Below are 21,829 nucleotides of genomic sequence, written 5' to 3' on the forward strand. Positions count from 1 at the left end.
GTGTGCAACTCGGACTCCTCATTTAGATAAGTAGCTATTCAACTTAAGCAAGACAGTAATCATCACTACCCCCTCCCCCCCCAAAAAAAAAAATATATACCAGAAATAATTATGGTTGTTAGATTGGTGAATCAAAAATGTGTCTTTTGTCATGTATTTCCTTTATTAATAATTTATTCTTTACAATAGTGCATCTGTAGCACAACTCCTCTGAGTTAAACAGTCAGCTAAATTGTGTCTACTTGTGAAGAGTTGTGTTACTAATGTGTGAGCGGTACATTCATCTGTTTCTGAAATATATTTTGTAAAATTTCTTCAATAATATCGGTCAGCTAATACCAGACAGGTGTCTTAGCCTACACTTTGTATGTTAAGAATACCTCAGTTGCACATGAAAACTACTTTAAGTACATTCTCCAACTATTCTATTGCGTAAAAAAGTGCTGTGTACGTTTACAGGAAAAATTCTGAGACTGAAATTGGTGGCAGACATGAAAGGACCTACATAAATACATATGACCAACTAAATAGGTCAAGGCCATTACATCAGTGGTTTTGGGTACCTTTGGTATTGACATTGTCATTGGCACTGGAGAAAAAACCTAATATTACTGAATCCACAAATTTTGCCCTTATATTGTTTCCAGGAGCAGAGATATCAAGTTTGTTTGTGTTGTCAGTTATCTGATGGAGTTTATTTGAAAAAGAAACCAGAGGAAAGACAACGAGTGATAAATATTACATTGAACAATAAATCAAAGAAACTAAATATAACTTTACAAGTAGGTAATTGTAATCAAGTACATGAAAAATTCAATGTGTAAAGACAGTGTGATACAATGTGAGAGTGTTAATAGTGTAGAGGCTGTTTTGTTAATTAAGTAGAGTTTGTCAGTGTGTCATTCAGCTTATGTTTTATATATATATATATATATATATATATATATATATATATATATATATATATATATATATATATATATATATATATATATATATATATATATATATATATATATATATATATATATATATATATATATATATATATATATGTGTGTGCTGACAAGCACTGATTTGTGGGTCAACAACTCTATATACAGACATTAACTCAATGTTCATATGAAATGTTACATACATACTTGCATACATACATACATACATACATACATCATACACCCGCATACAAACATATAGACACATACATGTACATACGTAGATACTTATTATACATACATAAAGACATAAACATGCATTGATATTCTTAAGATATTTTGGGGGAAAAACATCAATGTACTGTAGAGATGACAATATGCATACATGTAACAACAGTGAGTTAGTTGTAAGGTATGACTTCTTGTTTTGGACCACAAAGTAAACATATTTCTGTTGGTACATAAGGCCTATAATGAGGACATAGAGAAGAAATAAACAAACAGTTAAGCAATTCAGCCATGCAGTTACATTGAATACCTGGCATTAAGTGGTCTTTACATCAGTGCATTTGTAGTGTAATATTTCAATAATTCGCCCAAGGTAATAAACTGTTTCCCCCCAAGAGACATAAACACTGGTCGTAATTGTTTATGGGTACTGTGCAATAGACGGACATTTACAGGATTCTAAAAAGAATAATGACCTCAACATTGTGAAATAAGGAAGGGGTCAGAGGAACACGACGATTTACAGTCTGTATACTGTAATGTTACTGCCTGTATTACGTACAGGCAGTAACCCTTCGAGTGCTGTCATTTTTCCCTCCAAAATTTTACTGCCACATTTTACCAATTTTTATGAATTTTTCTGAAATTTTTTTATAATTTTGGACCGATTGGACGTCATATTTTATTTGCTACAGTATTTTATCAAAACTTTGGCAAAAATCTGAGAAAAATTGACCTGGAAGATATTTTGTAAAGGCGAGAAAAATTGACGTTGGCGCTCAAAGGGTTAATGTAATGTTTAGTGTACTTGGGGCTGTAATGTAATGGTTTAGAGTTAGTTCCTGGTTAAATTCATCAGTCCATTGATCTATGGTGGTTGGAATTCTCAATAAAAAATATTGTATGATCATACGTAGATCTTGTTTAGATCATTTCCATTCATTTTGTGCATGAAATTTAAAATATGGAGAGTAACTGTTTTGATCAACATTTATGGCAGAGCATCTATGTTAAATTGAGACTGGTAAAATTGCCACAGACACAGTGACAGCTGTTTGTAGTTAGCACACTAGTTTCATGGTACTGTTTTTGTGCATGTACCTGTTTACAATGTGCTCATAGTTGACCAAAACGCTTCCTCATTTTCGAAGATAGGCGTGATATTGTCATGACGTCATTTTGGAACATCGGTTTGCACTCGTAGGATGATTCTTTTGGGATTCTGGACAATGCAACACTTTTTGTGATCTAATGCCAGTATTAATAATGATAATTATTGAGATTTCTTATTCACCTTGAAACTCACTGCGCAACCCTGAAATTCCATGATTGCATTTCTTTGGCATTATATTGTCTTTTTAGACTGATACAGGTAGTTAGAATTCAGTGTAAAGCAATAGGTGTCTTGGACTGTTGACTGAGTATTGTAGACGTAGTGTGGGGACCATTACATTTTGTTGACAGTCCCATGATAGATGAACACATGTATTGTTGAAGTTTGAATTATCTTCATACCAGGAAGTGGAAGCACTCCCCTATCAACTTACGATACCATGGAACAGAAGGGTACTAGGGAACGTTACTATTGATTTCTGGCCAAGATTGTGTTTAATACATCGCTTTGTACAGGCCTCATTTTTCCGAAGGAATAATATGATGAAGGAAAGCAGTTATTTTCAAAAGGCCATCTTTTCCAGAGATTTGTATGACATATAATGTTTTCCGTTGTTTTTCACCACTGTTTGACACAGCAAAAGCTGCTGTATGCATCAGAAAGATAGGCCAATCTATCTTTTTTGTCATGTATTTTGATGGCATCTGCTGCATGTTTATTGAACTGCAAGTGACTGCATTTTCTATACTACGGGCCAGGCTACAGGCGGTCATTTTGCACTGTCATGTGATCTCCACATGTGCACTTTAGTGTAAAAGACGTGAGGAAAATCACTTTCTCCGGTGCACATGGTGAGGAATTTTCCTTGTGAGGCAAAAAATATCAAAGACGTTAGATATTTTGCTCAACTGCTCGCGAGGACAAAAACTCACAAAAAATTGCCTGCACATGAGAGTTAACTAGCTGAGCAAACAGCCTTGAATGAAATTCTGCTCAGCTAATTTCTCTCGCGTGCAGCAGGCTTTAGTAGAAAGTCTTCATATTTGTGGATGTAGAGTGTGTCAGCTGGCTAATGGCAGATGTGCATAACACACATTCACAACGTCACTGCGACAGAACAAAACCGAACACAAAGCACAACAGAACAAAAGCCTCTTTAGGGCAACGAGGCGGCTTTTGTGCGTTACTTTTCAGACAAGTTAATGCCACAGAGATTTGCACATAACAGCACTCCGATTGCTGACCATCTAATTCATTTATGAGCGGCAAGTGATCAGGGCAATTTGATTGAATACTGCAACTGGAAGGAGTCGAGAGAGAAACCATTTATGTAATTTTACATCATGTGCACACCTTGTCTCTTGGTAGTATGTGAATAATTAACAAAATGTTGCTATCTGAAGTAGGTAATAAGTCTGCGATTTCGATCTCAAGTTTTTTAAGATGCTAACAATGAGGCACACAGTCCATGTAGCCGACAATGAGATGCAAATGATATGCAGTCAAGGTCTCCTCAACTAACTTTCAGCTGGTTCTTCACTTTCTACTATTTTTATATTATTTTTTACAAAGGCACAGACTTATTCTACCTGCAACTTAAAACTGATAGTGATTTTGTAGCTCATTCTTTACTATTTTTCATAGTTTTTGGTAGCCGGTAACAGACACTTCGTGTTCGTGTCGGCTACATGGACGATCTGCCAACAATGAGGCCACATTCCATGGGTCAGATAGTTACAGTGATTTCTGGACAGGTTTATGTGAGTGGGTTTTGATCTGTGGCAAATGTTAACTCGAGGTGATAAAGTGAAAACAAAAACAAATCTTGTTGGTGCCACTAGAAATCAGGTGGCTTGATTGCAATACAACTGAAGAGTTTTGTTGTCATTGTTTACACAGTAGCATTGGGCTAGCTGTTATGTCATCAACAGAAATTAGTCAAGTCTGTTGTTGAAACCAAGTGCCAAACTGGACATCTGTGTTTCTGATGACAAACGCAATTAAAAGTAGTATTAAAGTCAAGTCAGCAGCCAGAATGTTGTATGTATTACATGTAAAGCTAGAATAAAAACCTAGAAGACATGATGATATTCAGTGTATATTTCAGCATTCATTGTTTAACACCTATTGTTTCAGTTCCTATTGATAGAGGATAAGCAGTGTCTGAAATATTGAGTATGTCATGCTGCGGGGTAACTGTAAACAGTAACAGTCACACTGGTCAGAAATGGCACAAGACGGTCCATCTCACATATTTCAATGTACCGTAACCCATACACCCTAATGGTTAGGTCCAACTTTGCTTAAGAAATCGGAAGTTTGGTTCCAAAACATTGTACCGAAAGGGTATAAACGTTAACCATATCAAAATTTACTCGAATAGTCAAACCTTGTATAGTGTTCAGAAACATTTGATTTATTAGAGTGTTTGCAAGCAATATACACTTTACCAATGTTCATAAACCATAAACAGAGGCCACTGTTTATGCTTTAACAAGGTGAATGCAAAATACTCTTCCAATGAAATATTGTATTGATTTGTGTTGATAGAGTGTTTACTCAGTCACTAAACCTTCAGATACAGCATCCCCACATTCTTTTATTGATCATTGTCACACCGAATACTTTCAGCGGTACACTGTTGCCTAATAATATCAAAATAGTTTCCTTCATTGGGGATGAATGATGAGTAAGTGAATGTGTATCTGGTAACATGCCAGGGAATGACCAGTTTCAAATCACTCATCAAAAACTCAGAATATAGAAGGAACATTTAGTGGTATTGATTTGCTGTGATGTAAACTGAGTGTTTACGACAGCAGTGTACTTGTAGGTCACGCCAAACGGAGGCTAATGCACTCTTGTCACAGGTGATGTTAGAAGCCTGTCATTGTTGAGATCCTGAGTGCAACTGTGGTCATTAGGAGTGGCCATCATCCCTACCTGATCCTGACTAGGTCGGAAATTTACAGCTTGGGTTCCAGCTTCACGGAATGTTAAGACACAGGAATTTATGATTAAAGCGATAACCTTTCATGTGAGGTCATTCATCACACAGCATGGATGATGTTACTGGTATTGCATGGCCAGGATGTGACAAAGTGGCGTAATCTACCAGCATTTTATAAAAAGAGATTTGACTCATCTAGGAAGTGGGTTTGTCATTTGATCACTTGATCCCTAAAGTTAGTTCCATTTAGTGTCATAAGGTCTACATAGCATTTGAATAGTATACTATGTATGGTTGCCGTGAAGCTTGTGTTGATAACTAGCTAACTAACAGCCGTATAGTCTGTGAAATAACTTTGTCACTATAGTACTGGTAGCAGATCTACCAAAGCCAGTAACCACATTTCTGTTGGTACCTAACCATTTCTTGAGTCCTGTGATCTAAGTGCATAAAGTCTGTAAGATTGGAAGACCTTGAAATTGGAATGAAATGGAAATACATTCACTACTTGCTTGTAGAGGTCTATTAAAATTAATGATACATGTACTGGAAGGAGTCTAAATGGCCTTGGCCTTGTACAGAGCAAGAAAATAAAATTCAGCTGGTGATTTGTTATAGTATATAGGTAGTTTGTGCCACAAAAATGAAAGATTTAAACTTTCGCTCAAATTGTCCTTAATGAAACTTTCAACCATTCTCTTACTAAATCAAGAATAACAATATGAAGTCACCATGCAAACTTTGGTACTAGAGAAACAAATTATCTAACATTTACGATATTTAAAATTCAAAACGGGCGCCATCGCTGTGTTATCTCAAGGGGAGGAAAATGAAATTCCCGATTTTCACAAAACTAAGCCAGTGAAAACTTTCGTTATTGCATCAGCTTCAAAATGAGCCCTCACAAGTGGCAGGCCAAAGGAATATTGTAAAAGTTTGAGAGTCGGAATATCTATCCATGAGGTGTATTCTAATGTACCGTACGGTGCACTTGTATAAAATATCATGAAGTTATTACGAAATTCTACAAAATACACTGATACATGACAATTGACATGCATGGATATAACAATCAACAATCATATGATTTATTTGTGCTATAATTATAATTTTGTAGCACAGATGTTAAAGTGTGTTCTTGTGATGTCATTAGGCTAACCTTCTCAGTTATTAACATTTGATATTTGTTTCTCTTTTAAAGCTTTTACATTAATTATAACTAAACAATTTAAAAATTAGTACACAATGCAAAAAAGTCTGTGCTCTGGAGTATATGTTGACATACTGTGAATACAGAGCCAACAAGCATCCATTTTGGCATGTACATTTCATGAGGTTTTGAACTTTACCCAGCGGAAATTACTGATATGAAATATATTGGCCACTGTTATGATAGATAGGACTGACATCCACTGACCTGATGCACTGTTACTGTACATGTAATCACAAGTTATGGTAATTTTTTAACCAATCACAGCATAATGAAATATCAGGCAGAGGCCCTCGCAATCAGTCAAGGCTGTAAAACCCACACATTAATTATACCATGTTTCCCAAGATAGTAATATTCTTTACACACTAACTGTCTGATGAATGCATCTGAATGTTAACTATGATACATGATTTCAAAGATTTTAGAGCTACATGACCCAATTCCTTGATTTTTTTCTTTCACAGCCCATGTAAGACTCTGCTTTCTTGCAGATGATGTTGTAAGTTGTCACACTACTTCAGATCAAAGAGATACCCTAAATTTTTCAAGTTCCAAATTTCCAGCCATTTAATTCGTTTAATTAATTTAATTAATTTAGTTTTTTTATGTGAAGATGAGGATCAACCGTTTGAACTTTTGTATGTGAGAAGATAAGATAGCCTCATATCTGATCAGAGAAAACTATGCATTGTTCAATCGGTATTGTCATAAATCCCAGAAGAGTGGATGCCATCTGGTGATATGGCTGCAAAAAATTAAAATTAAAAAGCTGCAAATAACGTAATTTGTTGTGTAAATTTAAGTCAGCAGTAGTAGATAGATGGAGAAATAGTTTGAACTCTTGATATTTTCATCATATTTGTTTTGGAACAACAAACATGTAGTTTTCTTCTTCTTTTGCCAAAAGCTTGGTTAAATCATTAACCCTGCTGAGTTACATACACCGTACCCACTTCACAGTATACACGCGATGTCACTCACTGTTGACAAATGAATTTCAGTTCCAGACTGAAATTCAGTTGTCAATAATAGCATTTGACATGACGTATGTATTGGCTGTATTTACAGTAAAAGATTAACCACAGACAGTAGTATTTTGCTCCACCATCTTATTGTTCAAACACAAGTTACTTCAAAATGATACCACTGCCAGGAGTAGAACAAGAAAGTTTTTGGTAACAGAACAAAAAACTTGAAATGTCAAAAGTTATTGACAGTGTAACTTCAACCTAGAGACCAAAAATGGACAAAATGTATCGTACACTGCGACAGCAGGAACATGTACATGTCATGGGTCAGTTTGAACGGTTTAGGAATAAATTCCTGTGACTCAACAAGTGCTCTCAGGGTTGTGAAGTCTTGTCCAAGGGTTGAAGCCCAGATTCCACAAGAATGAGTAACTAGGGCAGTGATTTGAATGACAATGCTTGAAACTTGTACGGAATGTCATGATAAGCCCAACCTGGTCAAACCCAATAGATACATGCAATTGTGTGCAGTCTACACATTACAACACAGTGCATTGTCACAACTCTTTGCCGTCCTATTCTAGTCTTGAGGGCTGTGATTCAGCCAATGCAAGTGTCCGTATCAATTTCACCTGCCAACCACTAACATAAGAACGTTACATTTCCGTTGTGTATTGCTATGACGTTTTTGTATGAACCTTACCCAACGTACACAGTTGTCATTTATTGATGAATTCAAAATCGTTCAACAAGGCCAGTTTTTGAATTCATATACAGGTTGTGTCATTTTAATGTCAATAAAAATTGTCTGCTACAGACTTTATTGTTCTGTCAGATCAAGTATGTGAGTGTGTTTTTACATGCGGGCACTAGAAAAGTCAGTAAACTTAGTGTACTAGTTGGGATTTGTGAAATCAGGACATAGCGGTATCACTATACTTTTAGCGGATGCAGGGGCTGTTTCAAGCAGGGATATTGAGAATTTTGGAGGTAATGGCTTATCTGAGGGGTTTAGCTGTGGGAAAATAGACGTGATACCAAAATATGTGCTAATGATACTCATCAGTCATGTTGTGCATCTGAAAAATCACTAATGACTATTCAGTGTGGCACTGAACTAGCTATGATAGTATCATACTAGTCAAAATGAAGGAATAAACCATGATGAGCTGTCAACAGTCTATGTATTGTCTCAAAATACTTATACTGAGACTACCGTAGTATATCGCTGCTTAGCAAATACTGACTAGATATCTTTTATGTTACCATAATAGATGGTTATTATGTCTCATGCAAGTGTAGTCTTGAGCTAAAGGGACAGTAGTTTCAAGTGTACATGTATATTTTTGTTCTAGACAACAAACTCATTTGATATTTTTGTTCTCAGAGGATGTTTGATTACAATGTCAATGTAGTAGTCTTGCCAGCATAGTATTGTTTGTAAACAACAAGCAGTGTTATTATTGACAGATGAATTCTAGTCCCAGCTGAATATTCAAAAGTCAACAACAACGTTGCATGATGATGTAAACATTGTACAATGTACTTGAGGCTGTATTGAAACGTTGAAATCAGGTGCTTTATCATAATGTGAGGAGTAGAAAAACAAAATGCACTGTACAAACAACCAAAATAATGGAAAAACACATCAAAAGATTCCCCAGATGATCATTGTGAATAGATAATGCATGAGTGTTCAGCCAACTGTAGGTGAAGGTTGTCTCGCTGTCCGTGTACCTTGGCAGATAGCGTACCATTGCACTCAACAGGTAGAAAAAATCCATATTGACAACAAACCAGGCTTTGTTTTAATATTGATCAGTTGTTACCTGCTACTGTGACAAGCCATTGTATGGAGCTGTTATCACAAATATAAACCAGCTGACTGCCAGCGCAGGTCCTTTTCAATGTTTCCTTTGTGATGCGTAATTTGACATTTTTCTACAACTATAAAAAGGACACAAAGTGCATAATGGTGTATATACATAATCTAAATTTTAATGCCAGAAGAAGAGATGTTTATTTTCTGTGACAATTAATCTCCAAATGCAAGCATAAGTCTTATGGATTCACTGTTGTGAATGTGGCCTTCATGATTTATTCAACAAACAGGGCTACATCAATCTACCAATATCATTAAATTATATTTTGTGAAACTCTCATACTAAAACAGCCCTTTGTTCATGTCATGCAGATCACAAGTGTCTTTTTATGGATTCAGAGAATGATGTGTCATTGATGCAGACTGTTGATTGCTCTTCAAAGCATATTATGGCCTTCTGAATATTTCTTTCTTTCATTATCTCACATGATGGAATACAATTTTAGCGGAATATAAAATATTAAAATTGATATTTCCTCTTGACAATGAAATTGAAAAGCATTCATATATGTATATTCAGTCCCAGGTGTCCAGTACAATAGTCCTCGGCAGTGTCATTTCAATTGTAAGTAGCCTGGGGCAGTTTTACAAGTGAATACAGTACACGTTCAGTGGTCAAATAATGTACGTGTACCGGGTTACAGTGGTGCAGGCACACAACCAACCCTGTTCAAGGCCCAGAATTTGGAAACATGTCTTGCTATCGGCAAAGTGCTCCGTACAGTCTAAAAACAAGAACACCACCATGTGTAGCTGCACTTCAATGGATCAAGGTTTTGCCTGGAGTTGTGTGTCAGATGTTAAATTAATGGTTGATAAATTCAGAAACAGCCTCTGGCTAATGTAATTATACATATTATTTATTTCATACAGAGGTAGTTTGGTCGTTCAGAAATATGATACGCCAGGGTTATCTCTAAGTATGGTATCAAATATTTTATGGGAGTTTAATTTGTTTACATGTGTTTTATAAATACAACTGACTGCATGGGATTGTGTTACACATGTTATGTGTTGCTGGTGCCTGATTTCAGATTGTATCGAAAAAATTGACCTATGAGAAATGGCAAAAAATGTTAGTGTATGAACAATACAATAGATAGGTGCCAAGTAACTTGACAGTACTGCATGATTGACACCAAAGTACTATAATTGTTGTTGAAACACACATTCTTTCTTCAGGAGATATAGTCAGGAGATATAGTTCTATAGTCAGTCAATTTTGGCTCTTCTAACCCTACATGCAAGACAGTATTTTTCCAGCCATGCCATGCTACGTGTAGGCCAATAAACCATAGAACAGCTGAAAACATAGATGTAATTGAATTACTATGCAGCATAATGATATAACATGTGAATAAATACTTGAAATACTTGTTTGAATATTTTTTACTAGACTGCTTGGTTTGTTTTTGCAGCACTTCTGAAAAGTCGTGGATGATCACTATTAATTGAAATGGAAAGTTACCTTGAAATGTAATTAAAAACCATAGTGAGAACAAACACATGTACATCGGTGTCATTCACTTTTCACTCACTGTCTACTGAGCTGTGTGCAAGCTGAAACCTAGCAGAAAGACATCACCTAGTAGCTGACCAGACTGAAGCAGTTGGTGCATCACTATACAAACTAAACCACTGGATTCACTGATGCAGTGCAGACATGGCTGTATGTCAGGTTGGCTGGTGTAGAAACAAGTTGGCCTAGCATCTGGCAAAAGTTTTTTCTAAATCCTTAATGTTTTTGAGATAATTCATTTACAGTAAATTTTCCACCATCATAATTATTTGGCTGAATTGTTGTGAACACTTTATATTGTTACTTTTGGATTTTGATATGCAGGTGTCATATAGGGACATTTTTGTGCATAGAGCCATGGATGATAGAGTTAAATTATTTTGCATTTTATACCCAAGTCTTGTTTAGATACAGGGATATTTGTTAAGTGAAAGTATGGTTTCAGGGGAAAAAGAATGTACCTTTTTGGGTTAAAATAATATTCAAAGGTCATAGAATGTTGAAACATATTGCCATTGTGGAGTTTGAGTTACATATTTATCTGATGTTTTATCGCTTAAAAAATGCAGCTTTGCAGTTTTGAAAGTCGGCCTCCTGTTCCGGGAGAATAGTCGGACGACTTGGGGCAAACTGTGCAATTGCCATGCAATTAGGTCATTATACAATGAGCAGTGTGCATTGTCAGAGTGCAAACACAGGTAAAACAGGTGTCATTGGTACAATGGATGTCACATGACTTGATAGGTCATGGCTCATTGGTTGAAGTTCAGGTTGTAGGATTTATTGGTGACACTTGTGTGTTGATAAAGGCAATAATAAAGACACTGCTTTGTATTATATGACCTTTTCATTTGTTGTGTATCAATTTGTGTACTTACTTTTTTGTGACCCCGGGAGTTTTCCGAATGCGTGAAAGGCTTATTCTGAAAAGTGCAGAAATATAGGTCAGTACATATTGGTATGTTTATGTCTGCAAAAATTGTGCATGGCATCAGGGCATTACCCCTGTCACCACAATGGTTTTGCCCAATTCTATTGTTATAAAGGGAAGTTGTGGACCTGTTTAAATGATATTGGGGTGACAAGTTTCATCAGTGCTAAGAGAACAGCTTCAGATAGTGAATATTGAAACTAGGCCACTTTCATTTAAAAAAGACTTTGTCATGCATGAAAGAGTATATAGTTTGTCAGGTGAAAGCAGAGTCCACTCTTCTTATAGTAGTCAAAACTTTAACCCTTTGAGCAACAGAGTCAATTTTTGTTGCCTTTATAAAATATGTCAATTTTTCCAGATTTTTGTCAAAATTTTGATAAAGAGTGAAGCCAATGAGATGTGATGTCCATTTGGTCAAAAATTATCAAAAAAAAATTCAGAAAAATTCGGAAAAATTAGTATGTTGCACTAAATTTTTGGCGGGAAAAATAACAGCGCTCCAAGGGGTAACAATTTATGTTGTTGCTTTCACTAGATTTTCAAAAATACACTTTTAGTTAACCAAGTAGCTAACTTTACTTTTATGTTTCAGTGAAATGTTTATTGTTAAAAATTTTAAAAGTCACATGTTTTGCAATAAAATAAATATGTTGTCTTTTCTGTTTGAGAAGCCAAAGATTTTTTGATGTGATTGTAAAGAATTTCAGTGAATTTATTCAAAATGCTTGGTTATTTTGAAAATTCAGTGACATAATTATGTACTGTACACTAGGGTAAACAAATTGTGACAACGGTGTATTTCAAAAACATCATTTTGAAAGCTCTGGATGTATGTTCCTAACAGTATTTTCGAAATGTGTCCTAGCCTGCCCTACAAAATATACAAGATACTTATGAACCAGAAGGTGAAAATAGTCAGGTGACTATTGTAGATCGCAAAATACCATCCCTGCTATTTGTTTCGACAAGATTGTAACTTGTCATTGTCAAGGTTTGGTAAAATTTCCTTTTTTAGCCAAAATACTTAAGTGTTAATATGCCCTTTCACCACCATGGTTTGTCCCAAATCCATTGTTTTCTATGGTAAAGTTGGACCTGTATACAGGGAACTGGGGTGAAAGGGTTAAGTGTTAATATGGCCTTTAGACACCATGAGTTGAAATTTTGATTTCTGCAAGACATTAAGACAGATATCGTGATTTTATCTGAGCCTCGCCCACTGAAACAATATTTGATATGTGTTCAGATGTTCTGAAATGTGACCTGCAGAATGGTAATCTATTTGTAGTGCTTGTATTACAGTGCCATAAAACCTCAGATAAAGATGTAGTCTTGAAATGAATGTGCAACATTTCTGTACAGTTTCAGGAGCTTGTTGTAAATTTTTGCCATATTTTATACAAGAATGTAACTGGCTTCTGTAGTGCTGCATGTTGTAGTAAACAAGATTGGCTACTGCAGTAAGAATGGCTTCAGTGATGTAACTCACTTAATATAGGCATTGTAGACAGGTCAAAGGTCAAAATTAATTGACTAGGTTCCTTGAAGTATAATGGCCCCCATTGAAGGCAAAAATGTAAATATTGAACAAGCAAGTGAGAAGGTATGTATTTACTAGGCTTGCAGAGATTTCAAATCATGTTTATGTTTCATGGAGAATATGTGTTCCAAATTCCTCACTACTGCAAGTACTACTGGAATTGGAAATGGGTTGCAGGCAATTGTGTAAATTTTACATCAAACTTTGTGTGGACCTGACTGGATCGTTTGCGGGATCTAGATGATGTCTTACACGTATCATTGATGTCTGACAGTTGTCTTGCCCCTGGTTATCTTCATTTTGTGGTGAAACTGCTCATTACATAATTTATATCTAATATTTGTGCGTGAATATATGAACACCATTTCTACAGCAGTTTTGCTATAAATTGTTACAATTCAGTCATTGTGTTATCAAGCGTTTATTGCTTCTAATAAATTCAATTTTTAAATCTGTCATTGTGTGTATGAAAGTTGCAGGATTAATTCATATGCCCTGAAAGAGACATCCCTATAATGCCATGTACCAGCATAAGTTAATACCTGAATTATTTGATACTCACCAGGTAAGATGAGACACCAATGAATATTTGCAGGCAGCAGAGCAGTTTGATATTACTACACAGTGAAGTGTAGTGTTTTCAGATTCAGTAAATTATATCTTCAATAATTATTGATTCTTATTCAAATACAACTCCATTTGCAGAGCTTGACGTGAAACTTCAGTGTCAGTGACATTGTCAGTTGCACGACTGCTGTGTGGAGTATTTGTACACTATGTCCCACATAAAATTGTTGAGAAAAATGCTTGTCATTGATTTTTTGATAAATTGTTTGTTCCCACGTAAATGCTGGTGTTCTCGATAATGATACCACCTCATTACAATGCACTTGTGACGTCAAAAACGATAAATTGCAGAATTTTCAAAGTACCCCATCGATGGTAGTAAAATTGTGACAGCATCTGTGATCTTGCTCTGAATTCTGACAAGTGCTTTTATGGTGTACCGTATATTACATATTTATATATGTCGATTCTGTGGAGCTTTACTGAAATTGATGTCTGTTTACTCTGTTGTAGTGCCACTATATGTGTGACACAAGATCGTATCTTTCAAAATATGAATAAAAATATCGGTGCGGTTACGAGGTGGGTGTATATTTCAATTAGAGTGCACTCAAGAGGTGTCCTTGAGTACCAATCTACTGCGACCATATGGTTTTGACGCTACCTACGTATGGCTTGGAAATATTAATACTCCATATGGACTATTGTTGCAGCTATTCTGTGCCCTAATCCTGGCAGAGATCAAATACTTACTTTCATTTCAATTGATTCTGTATTAAGCAGGCGTATAGAATGGAGGATTGTATGGATTTGGTATTGATTAGAGTAACCAATTGTCACCAAGAATGTGTGGATTAAATTCCAAGCAGATGTCGTAATTATATCAGAAAGGAGGTGGTGACATTTTTTATTGCCGAACGTTGCTTGCTTATATAGTACATATACGTCAGTACATATATATACATGTTCTGATTTCGCACATGGCTGTTTGGCAAGCACTTCATGTTACTGTCGTTTTAAACAAATGATCTTCAAAAGTATACTGTGTTTTGCACTGCTTTGCATAGGAATCATTAATCATCAAGGGTCACAAAATTATGCAGACGTGCAAATGCCAGGAAAGTGTGACAAAGGTGTGCCGTGGACCATACAGCATTCTGAAGTTATGGTACTGTTTTATTTGATTTGTTCTTCAACTCCTTGTAAATATCAAATTGAAGCTTGAAGCTGGTACAAGTGATTTACAATCAGTTGATTTATTGAAATGATGTAAGTAATGATTGAACATATGTACGTTGGAGTGCAACTTACATATTGTGCCAAGTTCATGTGTCACAATTAGGCCAAGATAATTCAAGGTTAATGAAGCATAATTATGTCCCATATGTTGTATTATAACAAAAAATTGAACATTATTTTTATTTCATGGTCCCTGAAAACAGATACATGGTAAACATGAATTTTAGGGACTTAAAGGCACTGTTCGCAATCCCAGGGATCGCCTTTGTTCTAGTTTGTAAGAGGATTACGGAGGTGTGATAGCCTTTTGTTTTCCATTGAAATTGTAATCTGGTGGGTAAATTTTCTGATAAGACAATCTGGTGCCAACACATGCCTTTAAGCTACTATAGCATACCAAGCAAAGTTGGTGGATATTTATATGTTTTTTAGGGCTCAATACTGCATTCCACAATCCTGTGCAGATTTGGAAGTGATGTCTGACACTGTAGAGTTCAGAGATTTCTATGTCTTCTCTTGGTGTAGTTGTCACAACTTCAAAGCGTGCATCACAACTTGTGATGCACGCTTTGAAGGACCAATATAATTGTAGTCCAACAGTTACCACACCAGTTTCATACAAGCACAATGGAAATGTGTGTGTGAATTGAAACTACCTGAAGGGTAAGGTTTTGAAACTTTCAGTTTGCGTAAGACCCAGTTATGCATTATCTACATGAATGCAGATTGCTTCAAGCAAGGTGAAGACTGTACAGTCAGAGTAAGCCCATCAAATGGCAATTGAAATCAAAACATTTAAAGTAAATTAAAGGCAAACCATCGTCAGAACTGCGCCTGTGGGAGTTTCTTGTTTAAAACAATGTATTTCGTGCACGATATCTAGATGCACCTCATCATCATAGCTGCAACATTTAAATTGTAGGATGTAGATTATGACAGACATGTGTTAACTTTCATGAATCACCATCGTACCTTGGATACAGTGTTTACATTTGTAGTATGGCTCCCGTATGACCTTTGAGGGCAGTTGCGATGACTTTATCCCTTTAACACGCAGAATATCCATGATATGATGTGTCCTCCAGTTAGAGTGAATTTTGACCTGCATAGATCTGTAAGACAATATCACTCTGTCTTGTTGATTTATTGACTGATAATGTTTACAATGCTGATGCAACTCCCCTAGTTTCAGCTACTGAAATCTGATTAATTTCTTTAATCGATAATCAAGATACACATGTTCATTTTATCTGAGACTTGCCTTTGTTTATCTTACCCTTAATTATCCTCCAGCAGTTTGAGTTCTGACTTCATTTTGCCTTGAAGTCACTGATAATTGAGAACATTTCTACCAGTACGTTTATCAGACAGATGGTAAAAATTCTTAAAGTGTTGAATCATGGCCCATCAGCAAATACTACACGCCCCGTTATGGTGATAACCTTTGGCCTTAGGGTACTTTTTGTTCATTTGTATTGATAAGTGCCAGAGCTCATCTTAAACTGATAACATTTATGATATTTATGAAGGCATTGTGTGCAGCAGGTACTCAATATACATTGTAGGTTTGCACTTCTTGTCATGTGACCATGTCAAAGGTCACACAGTGTGTTTGAACTTTTCATCATGTGATCATGTCAAAGGTCACACATAGGGTATTAATAACACTACAGATTATTACACTCAGACCAATCATCCATATTGGACTACATGGAATTTACGGTGATACTTACAAACGTTGGTTGTATTCACGTTTAATGGCAATAGCTGACCCAGGGTTGAAGATGGTGTAATTATGGTACACTTTGAAAATGTAAAGTTACAAATTTTTGTGTGGCATCAGCTTTTTCTTTCCGCATAATTGTTATTAATTTCCTAAGTAATTGAATTCATTTAGGCAAAGTGTATTAATGAGCATTAAATGACCATGCAATTCAACATTGAGTTATTATCAACAGAGAATATCTGTTTGCCGGAAATCATGCATTACATTATTTATAATCATGATTGATAGGTATCAAGGTATTAAAGCAGGGTACTGACTTTTAGATGTTGTAAGAATCAGTTGAAAATGTTATAGATGTAAAAAATAAGGACAGGCAAAATTGTTAATGAAAGTTTCAGCTGTACAAAATATTCACATCACTGGAAACTTCAACAAGTAGCAATGGCTATTGAAGAAATCTTTGAAGGAAACAAACATTCACTTGTTCACCCTGCAGACCCATCTCTTCCAAGATCAAATGGTCTGTCTCCAACATGCTCAAGCCAAGGTGTTTTGACTTTCCACAAACCAGTCAGCTGAGCAAAGCGTTCACACCCAACCTACATATAATCCCTTTCAGTTCCCCTCTCTGCAACGTGATTTTCTCAAATCCTGCTGTATAATTGGAATTAATGCAAGCTGTTCTACCACTTCAATTATCAGAGCATTTATCAAACCATTGAGGTATAATTAGTACTTGTAAATTGACAGAGGTCATAGCTTAGGTCTAGTTCAGTGTGTGATAAGAACAGATCATACCATAGAGACAAATAATGCCATAGTAACATGTACTTCATTCCTCCTAGTCCTAGGGAATGTTAATAATTATATACAGGTAATATGGTAGATGTATACCATGCACAAACTTCCCTGTGATGTAGGAATAAAGATTGGTGTAAAATTGTACATTGTAAATGTAAAAAATGTTATTGCATTCAGATCCTATCAGATGGATAATAATTTTGGTAGTGGTAGTGCTGAGAATTAAACTTTGGATCCTATTAGATTGATAATATTTTTGGTAGTGGTAGTGCTGAGAATTAAACTTTGGATCCTATTAGATGGATAATATTTTTGGTAGTGGTAGTGCTGAGAATTAAACTTTGGATCCTATTAGATGGATAATATTTTTGGTAGTGGTAGTGCTGAGAATTAAACTTTGGATCCTATTAGATAGATAATATTTTTGGTAGTGGTAATGCTGAGAATTAAACTTTGGATCCTATTAGATAATATTTTTCGTAGTGGTAGTGCTGAGAATTAAACTTTGGATCCTATTAGATGGATAATATTTTTGGTAGTGGTAGTGCTGAGAATTAAACTTTGGATCCTATTAGATGGATAATATTTTTGGTAGTGGTAGTGCTGAGAATTAAACTTTGGATCCTATTAGATGGATAATATTTTTGGTAGTGGTAGTGCTGAGAATTAAACTTTGGATCCTATTAGATGGATAATATATTTGGTAGTGGTAGTGCTGAGAATTAAACTCTCACAGCCCTCGAAAGCTATGTCCCAGACCATGCAAGCACCTTTAATGAGTGCAGCTCGGCTTAGCAAATTCCAGTACGTCTGGCTGGCTTAGTGAGCCTTGCTGGCTTCAAAGACATGTCACTTTATGGTAGAAGGTGGAGCTGTGTGGTGAACGAGGGGCTGTGAGAGCCTAGTTCAGTATGTACATGCACAATCAGGCACGGCTTGAAGACAGCGCATGGTTATGTGAGTTACTGGTACTGTTGTAGGCGTTGTAGATGTCTTTGCATCTATACTGATGTATATATGTAGATGTCAACTGACCAACTCTGCAATAATCATAGTGACAGTTCCCAAGCTGGTTTTGGTGGAATTCAAATTTGTGAGGTACGGAAGAAATATCCATGCCGTAGTCAGATTCCTTGGCGCACATCATACATCCATAGTGTTTATCTTCGCAGTACAGTTGCAAGTACATGTAATGTACCTGTGAGAACAGGTAGAGTAGTTTTGATGGCTATCTGTGACAACCAAAGTGATTGTATATATGTTGTGGACTTCTGTTTGTGGTAGCTTCGTTCACAGACCAGTACATGTAACTGCATATACTACCGGTATTACTGGTGGCTATACCATACATTGTACAGTAGCATATCATCTATTTTATCAGCTTTGTACTTGAAGTAAACAGCTACAAGCATGGATGGTAACCATTACAGAATTGCTGCTATGCTACAAAGCTTACAGTATCTCAAGTAGATTACATGGTAAAGCAATGATCTTGGCATCTGACATTCCAACACTGATATAGCTCTATTTTAAGTAATGTACATGTAAGTCAGAGACAGGAATTATATCAGCACTTTCTATTGTTTCAAGTTGCTAGTCCCTGACTTTCAACCCACAAACTTACAATCAGGATTTCACATAGTTTATGTGATAAACGTATCTTCCCCATTGCCAAGTGGTACCATATAGCATTATCTAAAAGTTTTGTGTATGAGGTATTGGCACTATAACATTCAGAATATACATCTACATGTGTAACAAAGATAGTGATTTACTAGGATGCAATAAAATGTGTTTTTTGATTCTACATGGAGATAATTTACTCCACAATGATGTAAAAACAAGGGTACAATATAAACTGTACATGTACAAATACAGTTATATACTGTACATACTGATGTATAAAATGCAAGCCTACAGTGTTTACTGTACATACAGACGTACACAGTGACTAGGGAAACACTGGCTCTCCATGTCACATGCAGTGATTACATGTAGTGATGCTATTAGTAGTTAATCTGCCAGACTGCAAAAAAAGCGAATGAAAAGATGGTATTCAGGGTCAGTCAACTTGTGTTGTTGATTATCCCCTGGTTTGAATTTGAATGGTGAGTGTGTAGCCATGTAATCAGCCTGACAGGTCTCAGCAAGCTACAGTGAATTTTTCACTGAACCTTTGTGGTGTGTGTATAGAGTTTAAACATGTATGGTACCCTAGCTATACACTTCATACTTGTTCTTCAGAAATGTACTGTATATCTTGAGTAGGGTAATGCTGGTGGGGGTAAATACACATTGCTATTCATAACTATAATGTAATTCAGTGTAGTTGAAAAGGATTTGATCATGATGGTACTAGCAGTGAAAATTTAATCAAACGGTGGGAAATCACTTTCCAAGAGAGTAAATGATGGATATGAATGAGATGGATCATACAGCACATTAAAATTCTAATTGTGTAAGCAACAGAATCCCAAATAACCTATCATCGTCTATAATAACAATTTTCATTACATTCGTTATTCATGGGTACACGAGTTCACATTTATCAAATTCACTTTGTGGTGAAAACAATACATTTCTACTACCTTCCCAATCACTGCATGTAAATTGCCAACAAATGAACTGTTTGAAAACCACTCACTGAAACTAGTTTATAGAAAATGTTTTCATTCAACCATGATGTGTTTACATCTTAAGAATGAGTATAAAAATCTTTTTCTGTAATCCCGAAGAATATCCCGTACACCTTGTTACAAAACAATTTTCATCGACTCGACGACTGTAGTTATTGTTATGCCCATTATGATATGCCATATACATTTACTGAAGTTGTCATGGTGATAAATCACTTTTTGTGATTCCTGGAGAAGATTGTTTGACATTTAATTGCTTTTCCATTAGTTTAATTGTTAAAGTGTACTTTACACGAACCCTTCAAGTTGTGTACCTATTACATTTCAATTAATGTATGACAAGTATCTTCAATCAGAAAAGCAATTTAACCTGTACACCCCCATGCCCTGTAAATAGATCCACCCTCACTGTTGATAGCAAAGGCTTTGGGCCAAACCATTGTGGTGAATAGGACGATTATGGCGCATGGCTTCTGTATGACTCTTCAGCAATTCAGTTAAATCTCTCCTGATCATAGGGAATTTTGATTTTTGAATGTATTTGGTTTAGAGATTTCTGAAATGTTTGAAATTACAATTTTATAATGTTTTTTTTTTCTGTCTAGATTTTACAAAAAATATTTTATAAGCTATCATTAGTGATATATGTTCAGATTCTTTTTGTTCTGTCTAGGGTTTGCTAAATGTGTTACACATCCAATTCCTCATATAGTGTGTGCTGTACAATGTACAATGATTTTCTTAGAGATCTCAGGACACTCACAAATGTTTGGTTTTTTTCTTTGATAAGGTGTAAATTTTATCATTTGATGGAGACATCGCCATCACAGTAGGATGTCACAGTACAGCGAAGAAAACATAGCCGCTCCAGGCACAGACTCCTTCTGGGAGATCGGAAACTACAAGAGAACCGTCAAGAGGATCGACGACGGCAACAAATTATGCAATGATCTCATGACAATGATACAAGAGAGAAGTGAAATTGAAAAAGCATACGCCAAGCACTTGAGGCAGTGGGCGAAAAAATGGAACGACCTGGTGGATAAAGGTCAGTAGAGATTGTTCTGTGTGACGGGGCTTTCTTTCTAGGGTGTAGAGGATCATGTAATTGTGATGATGTTTATGTAGTTCCTATTATTCTCTGACCTTTGTTAAGGTAGAACGTGCCTCGGGGACAGATATTTGAACTCTCAAATTTCTACATTTCTTTTCTGATCTACCACTTGTAGGGGCTCATGTTAAAGCTCTTGGAGAAAGAAAAACTTTCACCGTCTTAGTCTTTGAAAATCAGAAATTTAATTTTTCCCCCATAGAGTTAACATTGGGATGGTGGCCATTTTGAATTTCAAATATCACAAAATGTTGGGTAATTTGTTTCCAAACTTTGCAGGGTGACCCTCTGAATTTTGTTGTTGATTTAATAAGAGAATGGTTGAAAGTTTCGTTCAGGGAAGTTTGAGTAAAAGTTTTAAGTCTTTCACTTTTGAGGTGCATACTACCTTAAAAGACCAACAAACCTCTGAGTAATGATAAGGGGAAGGGATATCAGGAAGAATGCCCCCCTTGACATTACCCAC

The 21,829-nt window shown here is 35.9% G+C and overlaps 1 protein-coding gene across 3 annotated transcripts in view; it reads left to right on the forward strand.

Moving 5' to 3' along the window:
* LOC139131146 (protein kinase C and casein kinase substrate in neurons protein 1-like) overlaps positions 1 to 21,829 on the forward strand; it is a 38,469-nt gene that overhangs the window by 1,712 nt on the left and 14,928 nt on the right. For all 3 annotated transcript variants that reach the window (XM_070697112.1, XM_070697121.1, XM_070697130.1), the window contains exon 2: positions 21,043 to 21,300. In XM_070697112.1, coding sequence (XP_070553213.1) covers positions 21,087 to 21,300 — 214 coding nt within the window. In that variant the 5' untranslated portion in view covers positions 21,043 to 21,086. The remainder of the gene's footprint in view (positions 1 to 21,042; positions 21,301 to 21,829) is intronic.

Source organism: Ptychodera flava, chromosome 1 (genome assembly GCF_041260155.1).
Source record: "Ptychodera flava strain L36383 chromosome 1, AS_Pfla_20210202, whole genome shotgun sequence".
In the NCBI taxonomy this organism is placed as follows: domain Eukaryota; kingdom Metazoa; phylum Hemichordata; class Enteropneusta; family Ptychoderidae; genus Ptychodera; species Ptychodera flava.